This window comes from Semicossyphus pulcher, unplaced genomic scaffold (assembly GCF_022749685.1).
Source record: "Semicossyphus pulcher isolate SPU_LCO1_2020_fin unplaced genomic scaffold, fSemPul1.0.p SCAF_16, whole genome shotgun sequence".
Taxonomy (NCBI): Eukaryota; Metazoa; Chordata; class Actinopteri; order Labriformes; family Labridae; genus Semicossyphus; species Semicossyphus pulcher.
This window is the reverse complement of record NW_027211670.1, coordinates 19,941,374-19,969,198: the sequence shown is the minus strand read 5'-3', so window position 1 is coordinate 19,969,198 and position 27,825 is coordinate 19,941,374. Positions and strand designations below refer to the sequence as shown.

The window sequence follows — 27,825 nt, the reverse complement described above, 5'->3', positions numbered from 1 at the left end:
GGGGACGTCTGTGGATGCAAGGAAGCTGGTGCAACAACGCTTTCTAGCATATGGAATTATCATTGGAAAAACACTTATTCTATTATTATGGCAAAGGAAAAATGTCCCAACTTTGAAAATGTGGCTCACAGAGCTGATGGACACCCTTCATCTCCAGAGAATCTAAAATCTTTGGCAACCTGTAGTCTCATCTCTCAGAAGTAACTGAATCTTAGCTGCAGCGTGGGGGGATAACTTTGGATCATAGGAGCTCGGTAAACACATCAAACAGCAGATACGGCGATATCTTATTTTATGGATCCGTCATTTCCTGTGAAACTTGAAGAACGTTTCCCGGACGTGTGTAATTTTGTACAAATTGATTGATAAATGCAAAGATATGTAAAAGAAAAGAATGGATTTGTAAGTTAAATACCAAAGGGCTCAAATGAAAATAATGTGACATTGTGAAAGAGAGGTTTATTTTTGGTTCCCTGCAGCTTTAAAAAGCTTCGGAGTGAGTTTCAGCTCGTTGTTTAGCTGTTGGGCCAACAACTGTGTTGTTTTCGTTCACTCTCGCCCCTCTCAAAGTGTCGCCTTCAGAGTAAAAGCCCTAAAAACCGACTTTACTTTTCCCTTTCAGCCCTCAATGGCAGACAAACACGGTAAGCTCCTAGCTAAAGAACATAGCATAGCATTTAGCAGCTAATGATCCCGATATGTCCCTTAAAGGAAGAACTTGGGGGGATTAGGGGAGAGCGGGAGGCTCGTTAGGCGTGAGAAGTCTTGTGCTTTTGTTTGTTTTCTGTTGGTAAGTACTGTTATTGCGATTTTCAATATACTAATTATGATTATTATTTTCACACACAGGATTTTCAGCCTAAACGCTCCTAATTTGTACCCCCTTAAAAAGACTCCCTACCCCCTCCCTCCCGACTTCCTACTACTGTATTAATGTGTGAATTTCTGATGCCCATATTTAAACAAAATGCTTGTTATAAAGCCACAGAAACACAACATGTTGCTGCTCTAATTTCAACTGTTAATTCTTCTTTGTCCAGTTTTACTTTCAGGCCAAATCTTGGAGCTTGTTTGAAGGCCGGCAGGATGTCTGGACGGCCGTCTTAAAGAACCATATTAAGAACAAGCCTCTCATATAGTTCTCAAACTGCACTAGTGATTTAAGAGTTAATGTTTGACACGTCTATAAATAAATTTGTTCAAAGTGACTCAGCATAAAAAAAGACACACTGGTTCCGTCTCTGCTTCTGCTTCATGTTTTATGGCTCAGAGCGACAACATAAACCATGAGGTCCAATCATGACACATGTACCAACACACATCATAAATACAGACGTACATACAGCAGATTATTCATGTACATCTTCCCTCTTATCAACAACTACAAGTGACAGAAAATGTAAAGTGTCTGGAGAGCATTATACGACGCGTGTGCGACCCTAAAGTGCATCTCAAGGTGATTTTAAAGACAATGTGCACAAACATCAGGCAGCAGAAAGAAGCTTCTAATAAGGCTAATATAGCAGGAGTTACATCATCAAGTACGTGGAGTTAAACCTTCAAACTTCCCTTTAATATCACATTCACTCAGCCGTCTAACCTAACACACAGTCATCAAGTATTGCGAGTACATGTCACAGTTACAAAAATCATCATATATAATATATTAGCACCTTAAATCACCAACTGCTTCTAATAAGAACTCCTTCACCATCATGTTATACATTCTTGCATATTTTCTTTTATTGGCGCAGGCAAAACTTTCACCATGAAAGTCTGTTTTTTTTATTTTACATTTGCAAAGAAAAGAATAAATTAAAAAGTTCACATTGGATCATAGGAGCTCGGTAAACACATCAAACAGCAGATACAGCAACATCTTATTTTATGGATCCGACATTTCCTGTGAAACCTAAAGAACGTTTCCTGGACGTGTGTCATTTTGTACAAATTGATTGATAAATGCAAAGATATGTAAAAGAAAAGAATGGACTTGTAAGTTAAATACCAAAGGGCTCAAATGAAAATAATGTCACATCGTGAAAGAGGGGTTTATTTTTGGTTCTCTGCAGCTTTAAAAAGCTTCGGAGTGAGTTTCAGTTCGTTGTTTAGCTGTTGGGCCAACAACTGTCGTTTTCTTTCACTCTCGCCCCTCTCAAAGTGTCGCCTTCAGAGTAAAAGCCCTAAAAACCAACTTTACTTTTCCCTTTCAGCCCTAAATGGCAGACAAACACGGTAAGCTACTAGCTAAGGAACATAGCGTAGCATTTAGCAGCTAATGATCCCGATATGTCCCTTAAAGGAGATGGTGGAGACCAAAACTAGAGGTTAAAGAACATAAATAGGGAATAACATTCATCGTTGTATATAACTCGATTAAGACAAGATTCACAGATGAATAGAAGTTTAATGCTGATGTGAATATTTGCTGGTTGGACAAGATGTTTTAAGATGTCATGTAAGGCTCTGGGGACTTGTGTTTGGCCATTTTTTTCCTGCCTTTTTGCTAAACTATTTATTATAAAAAAAGAAACATTCATCAGTCATGGCAAAGCTTATTGGTTGCAGCCCTTCAGCCGTTTAAATTGAAGAGAAATTAACCTGGAAACTTGATTTAGCTTACATATATACCTTACTGAAGGTGCATTAGTGCACAGCTGACCCGCTGTGCACTAATGTAGAGACAATTAATTAAAATGGTTTAATATAAAGAGAACACAGTCTCCATTTTGTACCAAATTACATTTTCCAGGAAACGTGTCAATTTCTTTCTCAAACATTAAAGGAAACTGTTGGATCCTTAAAATAAAATGACATCCAGCTTATAAAGGAAGACCCAGAATCGATGTCCTCTGGAGCCTGTCTGAGACCAGGGTTGTGCAGAGTGAGGTAGAGTGATAGTACAGTAGAGACGGCAGCGTCAGGCACGGGTGTTTCTGTGCAAAGTGAGTCCCACCTGAGACACGAGCTGCTGGTGTTAGCCTTCTTGTTCCTGCATCACCCTTGTTTCTAAACCCCTTTTGCATGGCGATCAATATCTGCGTAAATAAGTTAGCTTCACGAGCTGCTGTAAAAGTCTTTCCAAAGAGTCGCTCCCAAATGGAAGACAATTATTCATGTTGCAGCGGGTCTTTTTTTGGGGAAGAAACTAGTGCATATTAGGCCGCACTTCTCCTGCCGAGAGTCTCTCTCTGTTCTCAATCAGGTCCTCTTTGGTTTTCTGAAGGCGGGAGAATACTTCCCTAAAAAGTTCCTTGTACTCCGGCTGTTGAAAGTCGTCCTCAAAGTCCTCCAAGCCAGCCAGAGCAGAACAAGCAGCGGCGGCGGCTGCGAGGGATGCAGTCTGGACTGACTTGTGGCTCTGCTCCTCCTCCTCCTGCAGCCCCAGATGGCAGCGCCGCAGCAGCTCGTCGTACTTCACCTGTAAGGCACTGTACTGGGCGTCGACCTCGTTTAGCAGCGAGATCCCGCGATACTTCACCACCTCGGCTCGGCGCACGCAGGAGCACTCGTGGTCATAGACCCTGTCGGGAGAGTCGGTAGTCTGCGTCACTTTCATCTGCCGCTCGCTGTCCCAGCGCTTCAGGACCTGGGGGCTCCTAGCTCCAGCTGACTCCACCTCACTCTCCTCCTCCGCGTTGAGGAACATGGAGTTGGGCAGCAGGCTGTGAAGGATGTCCTGTCTGCTGGATTTTTTGGAAGATTTCCAGAGATGACGAAGCTCCTCTGCCTCTCGCTCCAGCTCTGACACTCTGGCCTGAAGAAGAGAGAGAACAGATTTAGAGAAGAGATGAAGCCCTCAATAAATTCAATAATTCCTCAAGAAACCAAAATCCCATCATTCCTTATGTGTGTATTTGTACTGAGTAAACAAACACACAGGTGAGATACATCCATCAGACATACCTGACAGCCCTCCATATTAGTCAGCTGCTGCTCCAGGGCTGCGTTTTCTCCGGCGAGCAGCTCGGCCTCTCGCTCCGACTCCTCCCTCCGAGCACGCTCAGTGGCAAACTGAGTCTGCAGCGCGTGGAGGGATTGTCGTAGTGACGCCTGCTCCTCCTCACGCCACGAGATCTTGGAGGACTCAAGGTCGTCTAAGGTTTCGTCGGGGTCGGAGTCATACCTGAACAGACACAGACAATTAGAACTACAGTAATGCTTGTTTTCACACTTAGCTTAAATCCTTGATTTGAGTTTTTTAAAATTATGACTTTATTAAATTTAAGTTAACAGCAGACCTACATTCTACCAGTCCCTGATAGTTCAACCTATAGGGTTTTTTTTTTTTTAACTTTCTTGCTTAGAAGTTTATGAAGCTACAGCTAGCAAGCGCTTAACTTAACTTGACTAAGCTAAATTAAGCTAGAGCTAGCAGGCGCTTAGCTTAACTTGACTTAGCTAACTTAAGCTAGAGCTAGCAAGCGCTTAGCTGAACTTGGCTTAGCTAAATTAAGCTAGAGCTAGCAAGCGCTTAGCTGAACTTGGCTTAGCTAAATTAAGCTAGAGCTAGCAAGCACTTAGCTGAACTTGGCTTAGCTAAGTTAAGCTAGAGCTAGCAAGCGCTTAGCTTCACGTGGCTTAGCTAAGTTAAGCTAGAGCTAGCAAGCGCTTAGCTTCACGTGACTTAGCTAAGTTAAGCTAGAGCTAGCAAGCGCTTAGCTACGCTGGAAACGGGAATGCAGCTAGCTTGATTCTCTCAAAAAGTAACAAAATACATCTGTTAGCACCTCGAAAGCTCACCAGTTAACATTTTAAATCTTTTTTTTTTGCTGTTATTTAAATCTGTTCGTGTAACATTAACATGATGTGTTTCTTTGTAAATTGTATTTCTGAATAGTTACCATCTTAACCGTCTTAGTGTTAGCATGCTAATATTTGCTAATTAGCTCTAAACAAAACATGTTAGTTTTGCAGGTATTTCCTCATAGACCAAAGTAACAGAAACATTTTATAATTCCACTCAGCGAGCAGAAGCTAAACTTCTAGGCCGACATGGACAAAATGTGCTAAATATTTAAAGATAAGATAATCTTTGTTGATTGGGGGAAGTTAAGTTGTTACAACAGCTCAAAAAACAGTTATGAATACAAACAATATAATAAGAAAAAAATAAGTAAAAACAATAATAATAATAAAATATATATATACATTATTTACACCCTTTTACTTATAAATGTAAAAATAATTGCACTGGAAAAATATACATATATACACACATATTTCTCCATAATAGAAAGTTTTAACAGCCACAGAGCCACAACAGGAGAGGTAACTTCATTTGCTGACAAAGATTATGTAATATGGTATGCAAATTTTCCAGTGCAGACAAGTAAGAGGACCTTGAGTGGAGACCGTTTAGTAGACATATCTCGAAGACTTTTATAGTACTATTGAAGCTGATAGTTGGCCCTCTCTTTCACAGCTCACCACAGTGTTTTAGCTATCACCTGTGTGCTTCATACTCCGCCAAAACAAAGTGAGAGGTGAGGGGAAATGAAAGAGATGATAACATGTACCAAAGTTCATGAGTAAGGTTCAAACTAACACTGCAGATGTCTTTAATCGAGACACAATTATTACTGTTGATGAATGTCTTCCTGTCGGTGTTCTACTAATAAAAACAAGGTGATGTAAGAAAGCAAGAAACAGTTGAGACAGCACTCTCGTCAACAACTTATCAGTCGAAACAATCAGATTAGAAAGGAGCTGAAGAATCAATGGCAGCTTCAAGGCGATATTGAGACATGTTTGTGCCATCCAGCTTAGACTTTGACCTCTTTCCTTCCAACATCGTCTATCAAACAGCACACTAAGTTCAGTGACATTTCCATCCTCCTGACCTGGATGTTTTTAGGGACCAGCACTAACAGGATTACACACACATGGTCTAAACACAGGCACGGCGTTAACCTGTCACACCACAGGTCGGTCCAAGCGGAGAGGAAGTGACCGCAGCATGAAACATTCAGAGTAAAAGACCGCTGTGAGGTAGACGTGGACAGCTGCCAGCGAGGAGGATTAGCAGACACGGTGGGGAGCTAAAGTCGGGAGGACTCGGGGGAGGATTTGATGCGTCGCTTCTTGTAGCTTACAAAGAGCTTCTGGACCAGTGACAATGCAAGACTGGTTTTGTTTACCAGCTTCAGGAACAGATTAATTACACCAGTTTGTAAAAAGTGTTTACATGTCTCCACTCCCCTTACAGAGACACCTGACATAAAGATTTATCCGAGTTCATTAGTAATTACAGGTCATGTTGATGAGGTTGTTGACTGCAGGGGTTTGTCAGTTAATTAGCAGTCATTTAGATTTAAAACAACATTGGTATAACTGGTAGGAATTCTGCATTTATTTAATTATTATACAATTATTGAAGACACTTGTTTTGTCATAGCTAATATGCAATTTCAGGCCGGAACACGCTGACCTGTGCAAGTACTGATTTTCATTTATTAAATGTCTGTTAAGCCTCTATATATCGCCGAATGAGGTAACACAATGATGATTGAGCCAATGAAATCACAAGCAACGCAGAGTTAGTGACGCGTTTTCCATCACCCAGCAGTGGTTGGTCTGCCAGAGAGGGTAGGCGGAGCTAAGCGGCTGCTTTTCCGCTCTCTGCAAGTGTTGCGAGTAAACAGTAATCTACTATGGCTGAACAAACAAAGAAAAGATGGATGACTACAGATACAACTTCAAAACTAAGTGAAAATCCAAAGAAAAAGGAACAAACTCGACGCTCAGATGAAGGCAAACAGTCTAAAAATGAAAGCGGCCATCAGCGAGGAAAATCAAGAGTTACAACCGGAGCCAACCGTGGACTGAGATCTTCAAGATTACAACTTTAACGACACTAAAAGGGAAATTAAAAAAGGGAAAAAAGATCCCAAGAAAATTGACACTACTGTCATGTCTGTGCGTTAAATTTTAAACTGCATTAGCATTGCTTAACATCAAGACAGGTGAAGAAAAGCTAGCTGATCTCCGTGCAGCCAACTGAGCTGGTCAATAAAACTCTTATCGCGCCAGCAGGCAGTTTTTGGTCGTCATAAACTTCAAGCATTTTTCATATTACATTTAGCTCTGTCAATAGGTAAAACAAAATTCTAGCTACCAGCTCGTCTAAAGCTTACTCAGGATTCTTCCACCTTTGGACGGAGCTTGGGTAATTGTTTCCCATGTTTGTAGTATTTATGCTAAGTTAAACTATGATAATGCTAAGCTAAGCCATCTGTTTTTTTTCTTTAATTCTTTAATTTTAGGCAAAAAAGAGAACATTTCCAGAAATTACAAACTTTGAAGAAATTCTACCTAAACTCATATAAAACAGAAAAAAGAAGCGAGTCTCCCGAATAAAGAAGCTGCTTAGCTTTTCAGAGATTGACAAACTAATTGTCTCTACTCTTTCCTGTCACACATAAGGAAGCATTTCAGTCTCTACAACATGCAGTGCTGTAAAATAGTCCGGTGTGTCGGGCTGTAACTAACGAGTGTCCTCACCTGAGTGCATTTTGTAGCTCTGACAGACAGGACACACTCTGAGCGCTGCGAGGCGGCCACTTCCCTCTGTGTGGACGCTTCTGAGGCTGAGAGGGACTCAGCTTCAGCTGCTCCACCTGCTGCTGCATCTCCTCCACCTGCGCCTGCAGCAGCTCCACCGTGTCCGTCAGCCTGCACAGAGAAAATATAACCCGGTTATTATATTAATGAGGGAACTTTTAGTCAAAAAACTGGGACAATGATCACTCTTCTGGCACAGCCTGTCTTACCCGTGGATCTTCTGCTGGGCCACCCTGTTGTCCAGCACCAGTTTGTGGTTGTTCTGCTCCAGCTCTCGCGCCGACATGTCGAGCTGCTCGTACACTTTAGCGTGCTGGTCGTTGACCTGCCTGAGGAGGTCCACCTGCTTCGTCAGGTACTGAGCAGAGACAGAGGAAAAACATTATATGTGTCAATTTAGACAAATCAGGAATAAGTAGGTCAACCCAGCAGAGCCAGTAATTACTAATGATTAAAATTGTCGTCATTAGGGACTGTGTCCACTAACGGCGTTTTTTGCGCTGACAAGGCCACGACCTCAATTTCAGAGCGCTTCTACTGTTGCTAGGTCACGAACATTGTCTGGCAGCACATTTGCTTCCCTCGGTAGTGACCGTTCAGTCAGTTTAAATTGCTCTGTATGCTTCATATTTGCTTTGATCGAAGGAAATTTTACAAAGAAAATAAAAACAATAGCCGCCATGAGTGGACACAGGCCCTTATTGTTATTAAATACATGTTTCAGCTGATAATTTGGGGTTTTCCTGCAGACAGAAGCAAGGTGCCAACTCCTGGAAATGTAATTGTGTTTTCCAGCAGTGCCTGAATGCCTCTATAAACTGCTTTAGTATGAATTTCTTAAAGAACAGGTTATCTTATCAGCCGCTGCAGCCCGGAGGACACTTTGAACCTTTAGACATCTAATCTGTCTGCTGAAACTCTACAGACAGAAACACACTGAAGTTCACAGAGACAACAGACCTGCTCAGTGTCTCCACATGTGCACCAGACACAGTCAGGAGTCAATGCATTTTAAATACATACATAATTAACAGGTTAGTGCTACTTTTAAAGATGTATTTTCCTGCTTCATTAGAGGCCCTTTGTTCCTGTAAAGCGCGACAGTGGAGCAGGTAATTCATTGCAACACAGGTCATGATCTGGACTGTGGTGTTAGGAGAAGGCAGCGGAGGTCTTAAGAGATTAATTCAGTGTGTCAGCGTGGAAACGAAGGGCAGGATTTAGTGCCCGCCTTACTCAGGGAAATTAAAGCTCGGCCTGAAACGTGGAAAACCAGCTAAACATTAAACTTAGTATTGAATTGGTGTATTTTTAACTTGAAATAAGACCTTGAAGTAATGAAGTGGGCAAAGGTCTACTGGAAAGGTTGCAGAGAGACAGAAAAGTATACAGCAGTAAGATTATTAGCAGTATTATTATCAGGAGGGGGAATGTAACAACAACAACAACAAAAAAATAAAGTGTTTTTTGCTTCACCTTTATACATTTATATTATATTGAGTAAGTACACCAAGAAAAGAGCCACATATAGTGTTGCATTATAATGCAGGGACTCAATAATTACTCCATACTTTTCAATAAATATCACGTGAATAAACAATGTTTGACAACATCTTTCCATTGTCAGAAAATAACCTTTAAACTCTATAAACAATGTTTTCTTTCAATATCAACTACAAGCCCAAGTGGATCAATTACGGGGTGTATTTTTGCAAGAATTCCCTGAAAATATAAACGGCTTCATCACATTTTTTAAGACTGGAAAATGCAGGAGATTTAGTCTCAGCCCTGAATTTTGTCTGCTGGTTTGTATACATAAGCTACATACACACAGTGATTAAATAATAAAGAATATTTTTTAATAAAATAACAAATAAAACAAGCAGAAACAACCTCCACCATCAAGGTAATATATTTGTCATTTTGCAACACAGGGATGAACAGTGAAATTTAATTGTAGTTCCTTACTGCTGCACAAACATACAACATAAAGCAAGAGGTAAGGCAGCTCGCATGTGGCCTGAGAGGCAAATCCAGGGGCAGAAAAGCCTCATAATCACTCACTACTCCTTGTGAGCAACTTCTGCGGTGGTTTAGCTCTCTGGTCGTCTTTCAAGTGAATGATTGAAACTGAAACTATAACAGGGAGGGAGTTTATGTAACACAGGTATGACCTCTCATCACCAGTGGAAAGTATGACCATGTGGAAGCATGTTTTCTTTTCTTTGAGGCCAATGTGAGCTTTAATTACACATTACAAACCTGTGGTGGTAAGATTTCATACTGCATTTAAGAGGAGTTTTTTTTACAGCACACCCTGGTCTTATGGAGACTCTATTTTGGGAGTATTTTGGATGATGATACACATTTAAACGAATTAAGTCAGTTAAAACTCATTATCACTTACCTCGATCTCTTGCAGTTGCTCCTGGTTGGTGGAGTACATCTGCTGTAGTCCCTGCTCCAGCTCCCTGTTCCTCTCCAGGAGAGTCTTCCCGAGCTCGGCCGCCAGCTGCAGGTCTGCAGGAGAGACGACGAGAGGAACCAGCAGAGCTTTAGCGCTGATAGTTCAGTGTCACTTATGGACACATGTCAAAGGGGCCTTACAAGCAGCTTTGAGAGGTTTTGTTTTTGCAGTTGGCAGCAATCCAGCAATCTGCTTTTAATCCACCTTTACAAACTGAATATTAAAGGTCTTCATAGAAAGGACTGGTAGTTATTTCTTATACACCTATAAATTCGCCTGACTCATGCAATTACCCTTTAAATTTGCCCTTCCTTCAGCAACCATCTTAGAAAAATCACAACATTTGGGATGAAAACATGAAACATTAGAGGAGGCTATGACACACACAAACCAGTAATCGTTAGTGTAAAAGCATTGAATAAAGATAAAAACGCTAAATTAAGTCAAAGTCACTTCTCATTACAGGCAGACCTCTTTTGTTTTTTCACATTGCAGCAGATGTGAATGTCCTGCTGACTCCTGCCTTTTCCTGCAGCCTGTCAAAATGCTTTAATTCAACTAAAACATCCTGTCGATAAAATAAACCATCCTGAACGTGAATTATAAAAAAATAAAGGTTCAGAAAATCACATAAAAATTCCTACAAATCTAACCTACTGTGCACCTGCAGGTCTTAATAGTAACTATGTAATGTGATACGTGAATTAAATGTTTAAATATTCGTATATAAGAGCTGTAATGTCCCTTTTAGACAACGGGTCAACATGGTTCTTTATCCTTAACGCCAAAGAGACAAAGACAGAGAGGAAACTGTACCATGTTCAAGGTCTTGCTTGTCGTACCACGGTTCCTCCTCCTTGATCTCAAATTCTTCCTCCACGATCATGTCTGTCAGCATCTTCACGCTCACACACTTTGAGGGTTTTTAAACATGGTGAAGGCAAAGTTGGATAAAAGCTGGAAAAACGTTTAGTCCGCGTCCTGTTCGATGCTGTCGGCACGCCTGCAGCCGGCACCGGTGTGCGTGCATCACCGGACAGACAGACAGGCACACTGACAGACAGGCAGACACCTCACTGCTGACGAAACTCTGCTGCGTTTAGACAGATTTCCGGTTTTAATTTTAAAAATAAAAGCAGCTTTTGGTAAACGTGTTTCAGCCAGCTTTTATTCCGAAAATGTTTACAGACCAGTGAAAATAATATTAATAAATAGGCGAAATGTTTTTTTTGTCTTTTTTTTATGTAAATGCGGTGGCTTGAAAATACACGTGAATACAGAATTTAAACACCGAATTAGTAGCCTACCTTTGACCATAAACATTACAGAAAAATGATAAATAATATTTATGAAATAGCCTTTATTAGAGATTTTGACAAATAAAAATAAGCACCAATTACATTAAAAAAGGAAATATTGGCAAATGATCAAGCGATTGTTTTTCTTTTATTGATACAACACAAGATATTCAAATTACATCGCAACTGGACAAAATAAAAATAAAATAGGCTATACATTTCTCAACATAAAAGTAATATTTGTGTTCATAAATATGATTGATTTTATGGCACTTTTGAAGTAAGGATCACAAAGTTGTTCCACAGATGTTTCGCCTGTAAACAAAGTAAGACCATTGTGGTGCATTTAAGTGGATACAGCCAAAAAACACCTGACCAGTAGGCTTGATGTAGATCTACCTGAAAAAGAGATACTTTACGTAACATATCAAGCCTTAACGGACTCACACGTTATATCCATGAGGATTTATTGCTCAGGATTGGGATCATTAGACAACAGGCCTACTTGTATTTATCCGGGCGGATCCACAGTGCAGAAGCTCAGAGCTCACCTTTGACCGTCCGGATGTGCTTGTTCGTGACAGGGACGCTGAGGCGTTTTTATTTTAGCGTGTGCTAAATAAACCAAACTGTAGCGTCGCTCTTACATGGTGTTAATGGTACACATCATCGTTCATATCAATACTTATTCATTTATAGTAGGCTGTATGAAACGAGAAAAATAATGCATCTCATCTCAAATTGTTGTGAGAAAGAAGTCAAGCACCTCCAGAAGAAGACGATGAGGTGAGTGAACTGGTGTAGGCTAAGAAGTATTCAGATTCTCAAGAATCGGCCCAAGTATATTTAGTATACTAGGCCTAATAGCAAAAATGCACTTATAGCAGGCCTCTCAAAAGTACAAAGAGGATGCTTAAAAAACAAACGAACAACAACAAATTTAGTTTAACCTTACCTTAATCCAATTAGACTTAAATATTTGAATCTTTTAGAATTAACTTATTACTACTACTCGTTTTTTAAAGAAGGCAAACTTTTATTTTGAAGATCACACAGCGAAGTATCCGGTGTGCACCTGTCTCTCGCTGCCGGTTTGATCATCAGTTTACCACACCTGCTTCTCCGTTTGGTTCCTCTCTTGGAAACCGCAGCGCACTGAGTCGGGGCGACCACACGGGGGCGCCGTAGCAGCAAAAGACACTTCAAGAGAGATAAGTTTACTACCTGAAGAATATTACCGTATTTACAAGATTTTAATTGGATAATTTTATTATGTTAGTGGTGGAAAAAAATTTATTATGTTTTTAGGCTACATTAATTTGTACCGTTTATTATATTTTGGATTTTTTTTTTTAAAAACAAAACCCTAATACTCAAACCCGTTTCTCTTCCAGAGCTTTATCGAAAATATAATATATATATTTATAGATAAAATGGTTATCTAGCAATCACAGCTATGTAAACACAGATAGAAAGCAACATTTTAGTGTTTTATTTCTGCCACCTGCAGTTGGTTTCATTTGAATATTCTGTTGCTATAGCAACCACTACTGGTAGAACTCCATTGTAGCTCAACTGACGCTGTCACAGCTTCCATTGTGTCAGATTCGTGACCAAGAAAATACTGACAGACATATTTTTATCTTGTATTAACCTACTAGACCTTACCTGTGGGTACTGAAGTTTTCTTATTCAGTAGGATTTATTTTGTCAATTAGCTTACTGCTAAGCTTGCCACCATAACATACAAGCTGTTTAAAGCTAATGTTTTGCTAATACAATATTGTAAGTCGGCCTAAGTGGATTCCAGATGGCAAAAGGATAGTTTGTTTTACTCATTTCATTTTACATGGTGATACTTAGAATTATAACTGATTCTTACAATTCAGAAGAGTATAAAGTACAATATTTAACTCTAAAATGTAGTAGTGAAAGTGCCAAGTAGAAGAAGAAAATGGAAAGTTCTACCCAAAAATGTAATTCAGTTGCCTACTTAAGTAAACATTGTACTTCCTACTACACACATTTGCATTTCTAGGTTACTCTGGTTGATTACAATATCAATAGTTTTACACATGATACAATGAAGCTAAAACAGTATCAGTAAGAAATATCTTAAGCAGAGTGAAATTTCCACTGTTGCTATAAATAAGCCATATTTTTGGTTTTCAGGGCCTGTTTTCTGGAGCTGGTGGCACCTGGTCAGGCTGTGTCTGCGTCGAGCTGGTGACTATGAGACAGCAGGTCATAATTGTTTAGAGACATAGAGACTGAATGGTTCTTTTTTTTGTCAAACCAGAAGGTCTCTTCTGTTGTTTCTGACCCAACCTGACTGTTGCAGTGAAACGTCAGAGAGCAGCGAACTGAAACATGAAGCTCTACCAGACAGGAGAAACATGTCTTGTTTTTTTTCCTGTCTCATCTGAAAGCACAGATAGTTCACTCAGACTGAGAGGCTGTGGGACGTCAATACTTGAGTCATCCGCAAAAACTGGAAAGTTTCTACTGTGAGTAGTCGAGGTCTGTGAACCTCGGTGGGCAGGGACAGAGGGGGCGGCATTCAGAGACGGATGATGAGCTGTTTTCATGAATTTTTCTGAAACAACTGAAATCTGTGTGCCCTGGTTTCTCTGGCTATGAGACATCCTGGAAGTCTAAAATTGTTATCTGCAAGTATGACAGCATTTGCCTTTTGTACATGATATTTTGTACCATTCATTTATTGAAGCCATCTCCATTAATATTTCAATGAGAAGCTGCACTTACATGGTGTGTACTTCCATCAGCGGGTGGCAGTGTGGTCTTATTATTTTCGTCCCTGTTCAGCACAGTCCCAACATACAAGTCTGCCTTTATTCAAACAAAGAAGACTCATTTACACTCAAGCAAATGATAAAAACAAAACATGAAACGAAACCTAATTTTTAAAAATGTATATATGGTGTGGTATAATATACGACTGCACAGACAAGATAGAGCATTTAATCCGCACACGTCCACATTTCAGTTTCACTATCAGACACAAACAGATGAAAACATCCTTCATGGTGGATGTTTTCTCAGAGGAACGTCCTGCCAGCTGATGATAAATGACGTGCCGCTCTGGACCCCAGGGAATGATGATGATGGTGATACCGCGTCAACCTCATCGTCGCCTTGTTTTCCTTTAAATCCATGCAAAACATGCAGCTGAGCAGGGATGTACTGCATGTTTATGTGCCTTTCCTGGTTGTTTTTGTGCAAGTGTGAGCTACATTTATCATTTCTGCTTTCATTTTTATATTATTGTAACACCGGTGTGTCATAAATCCTCAATCTCCAGCCACTAATCTTCCTAAAACGTCCTCTTTAAGATGCCATTCCAACAAAATATCTTTTCACAACCACCACAAACAAAGGTTTTTATTTCTTCAATCAAGTCGACTCCCTGGGCCAAATTCAAATTTAATTTCTTCTCAACAACATCCAGAACACCGAAAAACTTTAAAGCCTTTCTATTTGGGAGTGCCAAAGAGCCTCGGGTGCCAGCTCCCAAACGAGGAAACAGATTTGTTTTCCTCCCCTCTTAATTATAACACATGGTTCCATGTTGTGTTCTTTGATTTGATTGCGTTTTTAAGGACTTAATAGTGTTGTTTGTCTATAGCAATGACTCAGTGATTACAAGTTGGAACTTGAGATTTGCGACACTCAATCCAATTCGACATATTCACATGGCAGCCATTGTGTTCTCCTCTGTTCCAGTTTGCAAGTTTTATAAACTCAGTGAATCAAATAAATCTTTGTAATTTCACCACTTTCCAACTGATACGCACCTGAAAAAACTCCTTCTGATAACAGCATCTGACTGTCCGACCCATAAACTGTATAAAAGTAGTCTGTGTAACCACTGTGCCGTCACCCACTGGTTTGTGGACAGCTGTTTTCAAGCTTCAAGCTTTGGTTTTTTTTTTGGAGACAGAGGGGACAGAAGGGTGAAGCTGTGAGACGTCAGGGGTTAGGAGAAGCAATATATGAGCTAACACATGCTCTCACTTGGTGTTACTGTCTTATTGCAATCCAACCCCTTGTGCAAAACACTCTTGACTCTTCAATGTATATATTAGTATATTTCTGCCTCCGCCTTAAATGTTTATATATTTTTTGCCTTAGATGTATATATAAGCTCTAAATGTACGTTTTTCCCCTCATGTAGTTTGATTTTTAGTACTGCTTCCTTATTTTCTTATATTTTATTCTAATATATTTTGTCTTTTACATTTAATATGTACCACTTTTTAAATGGAGCCTCCCGGGTAAAGAATTTCAGTTGTACTTGTATAACTGGAGTGAAAATGAATATCTTGAATCTTATAATACAACCAAATGTGGATAAAAGACCTCTTCACATTGCCTAGGAAGCAACTTAAAAGCTAGCCACGCCTTAAAGCTTACCCTGCTTTAATGTCAATATTTCTCCAAAGTGGACCATTATTTATATATATTATATTATTTATTTCTTATATAGTCTTTTTACCCTCTATGAACTTGACGTCAAAGGCTGCTATGGCTGCTATGTGTCCCAATCCACGAGCTGCAGCCTTCGGAGGAGGCAGTCCACGGAGGATGCTCCATTCATATCCTGCGTGGACCGTTAAAGCCGATCCGAAATGAGACGGTCTGGTCTACCCTTGCGTCACCAAACACCGCTTCTCTTGCCTAGCAACAGGTAGCTAGCCGGCTAACTAGCTAGCATAAACAACGTCGCGTAAGTTAACCTATTATTTGTTTCAAGAGCTCTTTTGTTTTCTTAAACGTATAAAGCTAGCTATTCGACTGAGTTGAAACCAAACATGTTTACATTTTAAAGCGTATTCCTCTGCCGTTTCAAAGTCCGCCATTTCGTTTGAATTGGCGCACAATGCATCTTGGGATACGGTGAGCTGCGAAGGATGCACATGATGGATCCTTCGCGGCCCACCGTATCCCGAGGGTAACGGAGGACGCCTTCGAATTGGGACAGCCTTCGACACGCTTCTGTGACGCAATTGGCCTTCAGATGCGGCCTTCGAAGGCTGCAGCCCCTGGATTGGGACACAGCTTTTTATTTCTGGCCATGCTAGCAGAGTGGCTCTATGGATGGTGTTATAGCACCAGCCCACCTTTGTCCAGACCTTTGGACGTTAGGAGGTTTTAATTTGTCCATTACTTTGTTATGACAAAATACCTGCAAAAATAGTTTAGTGCTTAGTACTGTACTTTGCACTCCTCTAAGATGATGAGAGATAAACATCAGCAGTGTCAGTGTGAGCATGTTAGCATACTGACATTAGCACTTAGCTCAAATCTCTGCTGTGCTTTAGCATCAACCCAATAGACATAAGCAGGCCGCTAATCTTCTGTATTTGTCCTGGAAAGGTTTGTGCGTTCTGTTTTTTCAGCTAAACTTAATATCCTGTTTGGTTAATGTTGACGGTGCAGTTCATCATCAATCATCATTACCGCCTATGATTCAAAGTAGCTGATTGCTAAGTGTCACTAACCATGCAGCTGAGTCAGAGCAGTTACGAGGCCGGAGAACCCGCCGACTCTGGCAGCTCCCTGACTCTCTTAACCCCCCGGCCAAATGATCCAGCCAGGTTGAGGATAAGCTGCTGTAACATCACAAGCTTTTCCTTTAAGGCCTCTTAGCTGCAGCCCTTTCATCTCGCGTGGCTCTTTATTGTGCTCCACCCTCAGCGTGTTCCCTCTCTTCCCATCCGTCCTCCTGATTCTCCCGTCTCTGTTTTGCGGCTGTCAGCGAGATGAGAGAAACGGCTGAGCAGGAAGCGCGAGCTCTCTGCGGGGATTCGGCTTGTGGTGGTGATAAAATAGCTGTGATCTTTTTCCTGCAGAATCAACACTCTGTTGGTGTTTCCGCGTATCTACATTACACCCGTGGCATCTTTGCTTTTATTGATGCTGTACTGCCTTTTTTCATTTTGGCTCTCACAACCCCACACCCCTCCACTTGTTTCCCCCTCCTGTTATTTTATCTCCCTTTCAGAAAATGATTAGGCGTGTGTGCTGGATGCATGTTTCCAGGCGTCTTCAAGCAGCACAATAATGGCTTTGCAAGTAAAAGGAAGTCAGATAAACTCAGGGAGGAAATTGAAATATTACAGGCGGGAGCGCGAGGAAACAGGGTGATTACCACTGTGCTCACCAACCCGTCCACACACTCCTCCTCATCCCTGCAGCGATCCGGGGTTAGTGATGGCGTTTCTCGCTGCCATAGCGTGGAAGCAGTGACATTAACGGGCGACAGCGGTCGGTAATGAGTCGTTAAAAGAGAAATGTGGAGCTTTGCTGATCCGATTCCAAACCAACTGTCTTCGCAGTGGGGATTGACTCCTCTCAGTAATGTACTGGGGGGAGCTGAGGAGGGGTGTAATGGGATTTGAGGAAGTGCTTCTGGGTAGAACCTCAACGCAGACACAACACTTCAGACGTGTGTGTGCTTGTTATAAGCTCTTCACGACACATTTTAATTTGTGGTGGATGTTTCGACCCTGTTCTCGTTCCCCTCCGTGTTCTGTTGTTTTCCTCTGTCGCCTTTTTGTTCTGGACGTGCACACAAGCAGTCAAGGACGGGAGATGCTGTATGCTCGCATTTGAGACGAGCCCGCTGCGTTGCCGTGACAACCGGCCGTTTGCAGAAATCAGCGTGGTGCCAACTCTCGTCGAGGATCACATATGTGCTTCTGTTGGGGGGAGAAAAAAAATGAGACAAAGACAGAAGCTGGCAGAAGCAAACAAGCGGAGGGCGCATGCTGTGTATTGTATGTGCATAAGTGCGTGTAGGAGATATTACTTTTATATTGCACCGGTCCGTCTGCGTTGTTTACACACTCAACGCAATAAACAGAAAATTAGTAATGACAGAAAAAATGGAGGACAGAGACGCAGAGATAACCAGAGAGAGAAAGATGACGACGATTAGAGAAATTGGATTTGGGGTAAAGATAGCAACACGCTGTTATCACCGAGCACGACATCAAAGGCAGCGCTGGCTGCGGAAACTATGAAACTTCAAAAAAAAAAAGCGAAGTTTAATTTCACAAGTAATCTCCCACCCTGGGGCTCGTGGGTAAAACAAAACTCTGTGAAGTAGATGAATTTAGCTAATCTGCGTCGCACAGCTTCAGGGGATCACAGAGGCACAGGGAGAGAAAATTGCACTGGTGCTTAGTTTGGTTCTTCCACGTTATGAAACAGAGACTCCTTCTTCCTCTGATGTGCTGAGCACAGCTGGTGGCTCGCCCCTGCTCTCAAACACAGGAGGGAAAGCATGCTTATGACCAGGGTACGAGAGGGAAATGAGTCTGTTGGGTGACTGACAGCTGTCGCCTGCTCTGATGTTTCTGTTGTGTGTGGATGAGAGGAGGCTTGGCTGGCGTTGCATGAAACAGGGTGCTGATGCAGCAGACAGGAGGGAAGATGGATGGTGTAAGTGTGTGAGAGGAGATGAAAGAGTACAGTTTCAACAAAGCAGTCCAGTTTAGAGCGGAGAGGATTGGTTGATGAGTCATTTTTTAATAGGAAGTAAGCGTTCCCAGAGAATAGGGACAAACTTTTTCAACAATAGCTCCCTAATAACTTCCTGCCATCTCTAAATGCTGAGAAAACTCGCCCAAACTTCTCTTCCACCTGGGTTTGTCTTCGGCCTCCTAAGCCATGTTAACGAAACCATTTTAGAACATTGCAGGAAAAGTTGCATCGTTGTGAACTCCTCTGTCTCAGCTCGACTCCTGCAGGCTGATGCCATCGCCAGCAACTCTGCTTGTCAAGTCTCGAGTGGCTTCTTTCAGAACGTCAGGCACTTCTCTGTTTTCTCTTCTCTTTTTAGGTCAACCTATCCTCCTGAGTATCCCCACATCGGCACCTCTCGCCCTGGGTAACCCTGCGCAAGGAGAATGTAGGCCCTCTCAGGATTTTGGTTCCAGTCCCCAGAGCCACTCTTAGAGGACGCTTAACTTTATCGAGACAGTAACACAACCAGCTCTGGTTCCTTCTCCGCCAAACAGGTGGGGTTGAAGTCCAGAGAACGAATCTATGTCAGAGGGCAACTTTGATGCGCCAGTTTAGCTCAGCGGTTAAAGCGTGCGCCCCATGTTTAGAGGCACAGCCATCGACTTCAACTCCGACCCTCGGCCCTTTGCTGCACGTCATCCCCACTCTCTCTTCCCTCATCTCCCTCAAATGCTACCCTGCTACTAAGATGGAGAACAAGATGAACATACCTCTTAAACAGCAGCATGTTAGCATTTTCACTCCTAGCATTTAGCTCAAGACTGCTGCACCAAGGTATGATAAATCACAAATATTACCGTGTTCCAACCTCCATCCATCCATCCATTATCTATACTGCTTATCCTGTTCAGGGTCGCGGAGTGCTGGAGCCTATCCCAGCTGTCATTGGACAAGAGGCGGGGTTACACCTGGACTGATCGGCAGACAATCACAGGGCTGACGCATAAGCCGCTTTCCCACTGGTCAAAAAACCCGCTAACACCCGGCTTTTTTGCTTAGTGTGAAAAGTTACAATCGTCAGTCAGACCCGGGTCAAATGACTCTGCAGTAGACCCGGGTAATTATCGCCTCGGCTCCGACCGGCATTGATGGGAACACAATACCCGTGTCCACACGCTAATCTCCGCCCCCTTTCCGGCGCGATGCTATGCTCCGTCTGTAACTTCGGCGACTCCTCGGCATCTCAGCTAAAATTTCCGCCCGTCTCCGTCCGAGCAGCGCTCGAACATCGTTCAACATTTGTCGGCGCCGAGTTTGATAGACAGACTGAATGAGTAATAGATATCTATAGACATATACGATATAGACATCTTCACTGTTTATTAACCCTGTCTCCGGCGCGTTTGTGACATCAGACGGTGACGCAGCAGAAAAGAGACTGACAGGAGTATACTTCACTGGCAATGGGAAAAAAGCCAATTATGAGTCTTCAATTTAGGTGGGAAAGGGGTAATAAAGACAGACAACCTTTCACGCTCACACTCACACCTGTGGGCGATTTAGAGTCACCAATGAACCTAGCGAGCATGTCTTTGGACTGTGGGAGGAAACCGGAGTACCCGGAGAGAACCCGGAGGGAACCCGGGGAGAACATGCAAACTCCACACAGAAAGGCCCGCTACGTCCAAACTGGGATTCAAAGTAGGAACCTTCTAGCTGTGAGGCGACAGCGGTAACCACTGCACCACCGTGCAGCCCCCTGATCCATCTTCTTATATATATATATGATTTTTTTTTACTGGTTTTATTTAAATATCTTGGCTTTAGGCTGATGGTCGTATAAAACTATTATTCTGTAGAGTTAAGGAAATGGTCTTGGCCATTTTTCACAATTTCATAACATTTTACAGACCAAATGTTTGAGAGAATTACCAGCAGAGTCATCAGTGAATGGGAGAACTTATTACTCACAGTTATTAGCCCAATCTAGTTAATTAATCTTTCCTTTGAGGGATTTCGCTCGACATAAACCCTCACTGCATCCTGATGGATTTTTGTCAGGGGTCAGGGGTCAACTTAAAGAACACACTCAGTGCTGGAAAAAGGCTGAGCTGACCACTTCCCTGCAGCGGAGTCCAACTGCTGAGTGAAGACAAAACGTCCTGGCAGCTCTCTCTGGTTTTATCTGTATCGGTCTGAAATGCTTCCTCTTGGATCAGCTTCAAACACAACAGTTTGGGGCAAAGCATTCGGGGTAATTTAGTCAACAACTATAATCAAAAAGGGTCGTTTTTTGGAAGCGTTTTTGTCCCCGTCAGCCAAAACCTTTGCTTTTATTTCACAGCCAGTTTGTGTTTCGGATGTTTCATCACAAAGCTGATTATGTTTTAGCACTCCGACAAACAGCGGCTGCAACAACGAGAGAAAAACGACCAAACAGGGACAGAAGTGGGGCTTCTTTCTGTTAGTACTTTTAATTATTAAACACAGAAAACTTTTCCCTGTAGCAGCTTCCTTTCATATAACAATATATGCACGAAAAAGAGGAATAAACGGCTCTAATGCCGCCTGTCATCGTCTCTAAAGATCACAGGAAGGATGAGTCTTTCAAATGGTCCAGTTTGCTGCTCACTTTGTGTTGGGGGTGGAGAGAGCTCTCTAATATGTCGCTCCTAAATCATTTTCCTTTTGCTCTCAGATACGGCGACTGTGAAGGTCAGAGGAAGCACATTGTCTGCATCTAATCTTCAGTGACCCCTGGTGTCCTTTGTGCATCAGTATCTGAACTCGTTCATTACGTCTCTGCTTGGATTTGTCATGTCATGCAGCCGTTTCGTTTTTTGTGCAAGTCATAAATAAGTCATTTATCTTTGCTATTCCAGTCCAGGTTTTAAACGTTGTGTTTCCAGTCCTACAAAATGTAAAGGATAACTGCACCCAGTGTAAATGTTTTTATTGCCCTCTCAGCATTCAGTATAGTCCCAAACCACATCGCCACAATCGTGACCATTCTTTACTCTTTTCTCTGAGTAATTTGCTGTGCATAAAAAAACCCATTTCAACTGCTCCATCAGACTTTTTCAAATAGAAATATAATAAAATGTACAACAACTTTTTCAGAACAATAACAATAAAGTTCAATCTGTGCTAAGAAAAACAACAAACAGGTTTTTGCTGCAGCTGCCAGACTTTTCAGACATATAACACAGACAGGTCTCTCTTCTTCCCCGACCATATTCGCTGTAAATCCAAGAGCAAGATAAGCATCATTATATTGTCTTGACTTCTTGGATTTTGGTGGTTGGTCAGCGTTACAGTCTGCCGACGTCCTCTTGTTGGTATCTGACGCGTCAGCTGTTTTTGTTTTCGCCCCTGTAATATATTTTTCCATTGGTGATGCTAGACTTTTTCTCTGCGTGTGTCTGAATGTGAAATCTGTCATGGAAATCACCAGGGCAACGCGTTTGTGTAGTGTGCCACCCGAAAATGAGTCCGGGTCGTCCGACGTCAAAACATAGCTCCGCCTGCTACATTTTCCAAATGAAAAAACCCCCACACAGAAGTGGTGACGCGCCCCCCCCGTCATGCCGCCTCGGGGGCACTCCCCACAGTTTGAGAATCACTGGTTTGAAGTGAATGAGTCGGCCTCCTTTGGTTTGGTTTGGTTTGGTCAGAGGTTCAAGAGACTAACGGCAAGGTCAAACATACACAAATGCAGGTGAGAGACGACTTCTGTCTGATGCAAAAACTCTTGTCTTCCTTCGTGTGGGCCGCTCACCTGAATGTAACTGTGTAGGATCGAATTGTTTATTTACCTTTTGAATTACAGGGGGCAAATATTTGCCAATGTTAATTTTGCTCGTGTGTTTTACACATAGACTGTATAAAAAGATGGACGACATGGGGGCGCTGTTTAGCTCAGTCTGTAGAAGCAGGCGCCCCATGTATAGAGGCTACAGTCCTCGTCGCACTGATTGCAGGTTCGACTCCTGGTCTGCCGATCATTTGGTGCATGTCATCCCCCACCCTCTACTCCCAACATTTCCTGTCTATCTTCAGCTGTCCTATAAATAAAGCCAAAGGCCAAAAAAATAATCTTAAAAAAAAAAAAAAGACAAACCGTCTCTATCGCCCCCTGCTGAATGGCTGCAGTATAGGTCATAAAGCCTGCCTCCTCCATGTTAACAGATGGGACATGAGTCAAACTATAAAATCAAAATACACGTCAAATACATTTTTCTTAAACATGGTTTCTATCATTATAGTTAGTTCTTATCATCCTGATTTATGTCCAAGTGTCCAATTTTTCTGACAAGTTTATTTTTATGCTGTAAAAAGGATGATTGACAGCTCTGTTGACAAATCCGGCACCTGCAGCCGATCTGTTCCGGATTAGCAGAGTAACAGAGGAACGGTGGAATTTCCATATCTGTGAACGTCTGCTTCAGACCAACACAAGAAGCTGTTCTGCTGTTAAACACGCCGGCGTGCGGGATCCTTGCTGTTTTTACGGTAAGTTAAGGGTGTGTTTTGGTTAGCGGAAGTGGCTAAGGGCGGCTCCACCCGCCGATCTCTACTGCGCAGCTCTGGCTCCATATGACGTCACCATTGCAAGATGGCAGCGCCTATCACAGGAGCTATTTTGGCTTCAATTTCGTACAATGAGAGCAGATAGAGACGCGTCGTCCATCTTTATATCGAGTCATTGGTTTTACATTAAACCTGGCTCTGAAGCTGCTTCAGATTTTGCTGTTCGTACTCTTTATGAAGCTCTATTATTTGTTTCTTTATTTTCAGGTCCCACACCAAAGTCCTACATCAGCATCAGCCTTTTTAAGGTTTGTGTTTTACGCTGAAGTATCCTGTACAGCTGTCGATAGTAACACCACACTACATGTCACATTCACCCTCTCACACTCACATTCACACCCTGATGGCAAAGGCCCAAGTGCCAATCTCCGATGGCAATGCCGGGAGCAATTTGAAGGTTCAGTGTCTTGCCCGAGGACACTTTGACAACCTTCCGATTGAGGGACCCTACCACTGAGCCCCATAGTACATTCGAATATTTGTAGACGACTACTTTCTCAGTGTTTCAAATCAGGTTGCCTTTTTTTTTTTGAAGGATTTAAGTCCAGTGAGTGTTTTTGAGACACCATTTTTGAACTTGTAGCAGCTTCATTCAGTGTTTTGATCACCGGGTCAGTTTGTTTTGGAGAGCAGGATTTTGCACCCCAGCGTGTGCTGCATTCCGGTAACAAAACCTTTCAAACGATGACACATTTGGAGACTAAAATGTACAGCCTGCATCCGGCCAGTGTACAATGACACAGCTAAAAGAAAAACAAAAGCTCAGAGATTGTTGACAAATTGCGAGCTGACTCGGGCTCTCGACACTCATGACTGATGATTGAAATCATCGACTTTTAGGGGGCAGCAGTGTTCATTTCTGATGACCACTGCATAATCTGGGGTTCCAAAATGCTTTGTCATCCTGCAAAATATTTGTTCAACTGTGCTCTATAGTTATTTGTACTTGTCATATATTCATGGTTTTGTAGTTCATGACCTAATGTTCTGATTGCCTTTGATTTCTGGATCTGTTCTGTAAATGCAGAGTGAGCTTAGGTTTGTCTAAGAGCAGGTGGTCTAAAAAAGCATAATAGGTCTACATGTTTATGTGGGTTAAAATGTGGAGCATCAAAGTGATGGGCAATCTGTCCACAAGCCACAAACAGACCGCGTTACCGAACACTGCTGGGGTTTCTCATGGAGACAAATCTAATATTGTTCAGACTGATATTGCATCTGATCAGTGAGCCATAAAACACACAACAGAAGCGCAAACATGCCGTTCACTGTCATACATCAGAGTCACTGTGTTGACTGTGTGAGGAGGTGAAATCATTCATGAGCTGAAGATGTCATTTTTGTCCGCATTGCCCAAATCTGGCAGAGTGATTAACGCGCAGAAAACAAATTCAAATTCAGAAATTCATCAATGATTAACCACGCAGCTGGCAGACAAGGAGACAAAGTGTGTGTGTGGGTGCGTGTCTGTGTGTGTGTGTGTGTGTGAGAGAGAGAGAGAGTGAGAGGGAGGGAAAGAGAGAGAGAGATAGTGGCGGCAGGTTTTTGCAGAGCTCAACACTATTTCTCGCAGGATTGGCTCTCGGTGTGTGTGTGTGTTTCTCCGTGTGTGTGTGTGTTTTCCCTCCCGTTTATAGTGCCGCACCCTGTCTTCTGTGCGTAAAACCTCCCACGTAGGTGCACCATCATCATCATCATCCTCCTCATCATCACACACCACGCTTCCTCCAGCAGCGGTGTGACGGTTCACCTCCTCGCGGACAGGTTGGGCTCAGAGATGGGAGTGGAGCGGCGGGTTTGCAGGCTATGACACGGACACACCGGGCGGGAAGGATGGCTCTCACCAGCCGGGAAATGTTGTGCTTGATCGGAACCGCCTGCCTCTGGCTGCCGTTATTTGCGGAGGTACGTAACCTACTAATGATGATGATTGGGGTTGATTTTGCAATGTGGCCTGATTTTTTTTACCTTTTTTTTTTTTTTACTGTAAGCCCCATGATAGTCACGCTTTGATAACCTGGGCTGCGTTTTACACACAAAACCTTAATGAGGTCGATATTTAGATGAGTAATTACATTGATAAGACTGTAGGAAAGAATCAGGTTAATATGTGGAAGCTTTCAGGAGTGACTCGTGCATGTTTTATGCCTCACAATAAACCCATCACTGATGTATTCAGGGCGCATTTCAAACAAAGCAGGTGCATTCCGGGGCGTCAGAGGAGCATCAAACACCACTAATCCCTCTTTGAGCCAATTAATGGTGCAACCAAAGCGCATTGTCCAATTAGGCGGACACTGTCACGCACGCGCACAGGTTCACACGCGCGTACAGTCATGCATGTTCTCAATCAGGGCCCTGCACAGACATTTTTAGGGGTCGGGGCAACATGCACTAATACCCACCCTGATGTTGTCACCAGCAGCCATCCATAACCACACATTATGATGATAACATGGGAACTGTTTATATTCTACTGAGCCACAGATTAAATGTGTTTTCATGAAAGTAATGCAGGCAGTCAGTGTTCAGTTGTTTAGACTGATTCAGCCTCATTAGATCAGTGGCTTCTTTGAGAAAGACTGGAAGGTGCAATTTCATGGCATTCAAACTTGGGCTGCACGATATTATCGGCACGTTATCGGTATCGGCAGATTACGGCTTGAAAATGACATATCGGCATCAGCAGATATGTCATTTTTCTGCCGATATTTTCCTCCGATAAAACAACGCTTTACTAGAAAAAGAGGTGCTAGGTGCTCACAGTACCAGGTTGTTAAACTCCAGGTGAATGCCAGGTGCTCTTGAAGGCTATAAAGAGTGGTTAAAGTTGTTTAACTTCTACTCGTTGGCTCGAGTTTCTGTGCGCGCACACTTGTGTTGAGTTAATGTCTTAGCATTACGTGGAGCTTTTTTAGGGAATCATCGAGCATTTAGGCAGAATTAAAGAGTTTTTTTTTAACTGTCGAAGGAGGGAAGCCACTGGGCTTTCTTCAGGCACACTCGCACCGAGACAAGGATTTAGCTTAAAATGCCTTTATTTAATCGGGGCATCTCTCGTAAAAACAACAATATTACAGGAGTAAACATGTGAGTGTGCTCGAAGAAAGCCCAGTGGCTTCCCAAGAAAAACAACGCTTTAATTCTACCTAATACTCGATGATTCCCTAAAAAAGCTCGACGTAATGCTACGTCATTAACTCAACACGAGTGCGCGTGCACAGAAACTCGAGCTAATGATTAGAAGTTAAACAACTTTCACAACTCTTAACTAGCTAACAGTTAGCTCACGTTCGTATCAATCTCGTCACAATGAAAATACACTCGCGGCCAAAGCCGACGCTAACAGAGTGTAACATAAACATCAGTGCAAAACTAACTTACATATTCAAGGACGCACACACGATAAAAAGAGTCCGCCGGCGATCACTGATGTCTCCGTAGAAGGTGCAGTAAACAAGTCCGGGCATGTCTCCCTCACTGCCGTGTTACGGGGGGATGCTGCATTCAGGTGAGCTCAGAAACCTGAGTGATCAGACACGTGACCTTTTGTAGAATGCCTCTTCCATCAAGCGTGAAGAAGGGTGCGAGATGTTTGGCCACTACAATAAGAGTAGGCGTGATATCAATTCCACTACAGGGGATTAGGTGGAAAAAAACATGTGCCGGTAATATATATTGGTATCGTAATTGGCAAAATGTTTTGGAAAATATCGGCATATCGGATATCTGCAAAAAAGCCAATATCGTGCATCCCTAACTCAAACGGATCATACCTCTCCCGTATGTACCCTCCCTAAATGTGGCATGTTTCAGGCTCTTCACACAGACATCACACATATTCTTCAATAAGGAAAGTGCACTTCCTAAATTGATAAGGCATCTTTTTCGTGCATACTACAGTACTTTACATTTCCATCTTTATATTTAATAGATGACGTGCCTGGTCTCAATCACAACCCCTCCTCCCCCTCCCCCCTCGGCGGGATATCATGATAGAAACCCGTCGGTGGGTCCTCTGCCCCCGCGGTGATGTGGGATTGAACCCTGCACGCGCTGTTGCAGCTTGTCACAGCGATTCAGTCACTCAGACATGTTGGAACCTGAAACCAGGGGAAGCAGGTGTTGTTGTCCAGAGAGGGTCGGAGGAGACTGTCAGCTGGAGTCAAGAAATTATGAGACAAAAACGGTGAACTGTTCTGCACGTGCGAGCTAATCAATTAATGCTAAATCAAAAAATTAATCAGATTCATTCATTTCCCCTTCTCTCTCTCTCTCCTAATGTCGCACAGTGAGTGTGTGTTGTGCTAACGTGCAGCCTCTGAGCTGTGTAGCTCGTGTAGAAGTCATTAGCAGAGTACAGTGATGTGCAGGTTTTAATTAGACGCGCTCGCAGTGGAAGCGGCCGAGCATGTA

The 27,825-nt window shown here is 42.5% G+C and overlaps 2 protein-coding genes across 2 annotated transcripts in view; one reads left to right on the top strand and one right to left on the bottom strand.

Moving 5' to 3' along the window:
* Positions 1 to 1,242: 1,242 nt before the first annotated feature.
* LOC138593600 (cerebellar degeneration-related protein 2-like) lies at positions 1,243 to 10,990 on the bottom strand. The gene is made up of 6 exons (XM_069664672.1): positions 10,847 to 10,990; positions 9,971 to 10,083; positions 7,773 to 7,921; positions 7,504 to 7,674; positions 3,907 to 4,126; positions 1,243 to 3,757 (listed from the first exon to the last, which is right to left on the bottom strand). Exons 1-6 carry the CDS (start codon positions 10,926 to 10,928, stop codon positions 3,149 to 3,151), a joined length of 1,344 nt encoding a protein of 447 aa, XP_069520773.1. The 5' UTR covers positions 10,929 to 10,990; the 3' UTR covers positions 1,243 to 3,148.
* Positions 10,991 to 25,018: 14,028 nt separating this feature from the next.
* LOC138593535 (neurotrypsin-like) overlaps positions 25,019 to 27,825 on the top strand; it is a 35,263-nt gene continuing 32,456 nt past the window's right edge. The window contains exon 1 of the mRNA XM_069664592.1: positions 25,019 to 25,314. Within this exon, the coding sequence (XP_069520693.1) occupies positions 25,216 to 25,314 (99 nt within the window). The 5' untranslated portion in view covers positions 25,019 to 25,215. The remainder of the gene's footprint in view (positions 25,315 to 27,825) is intronic.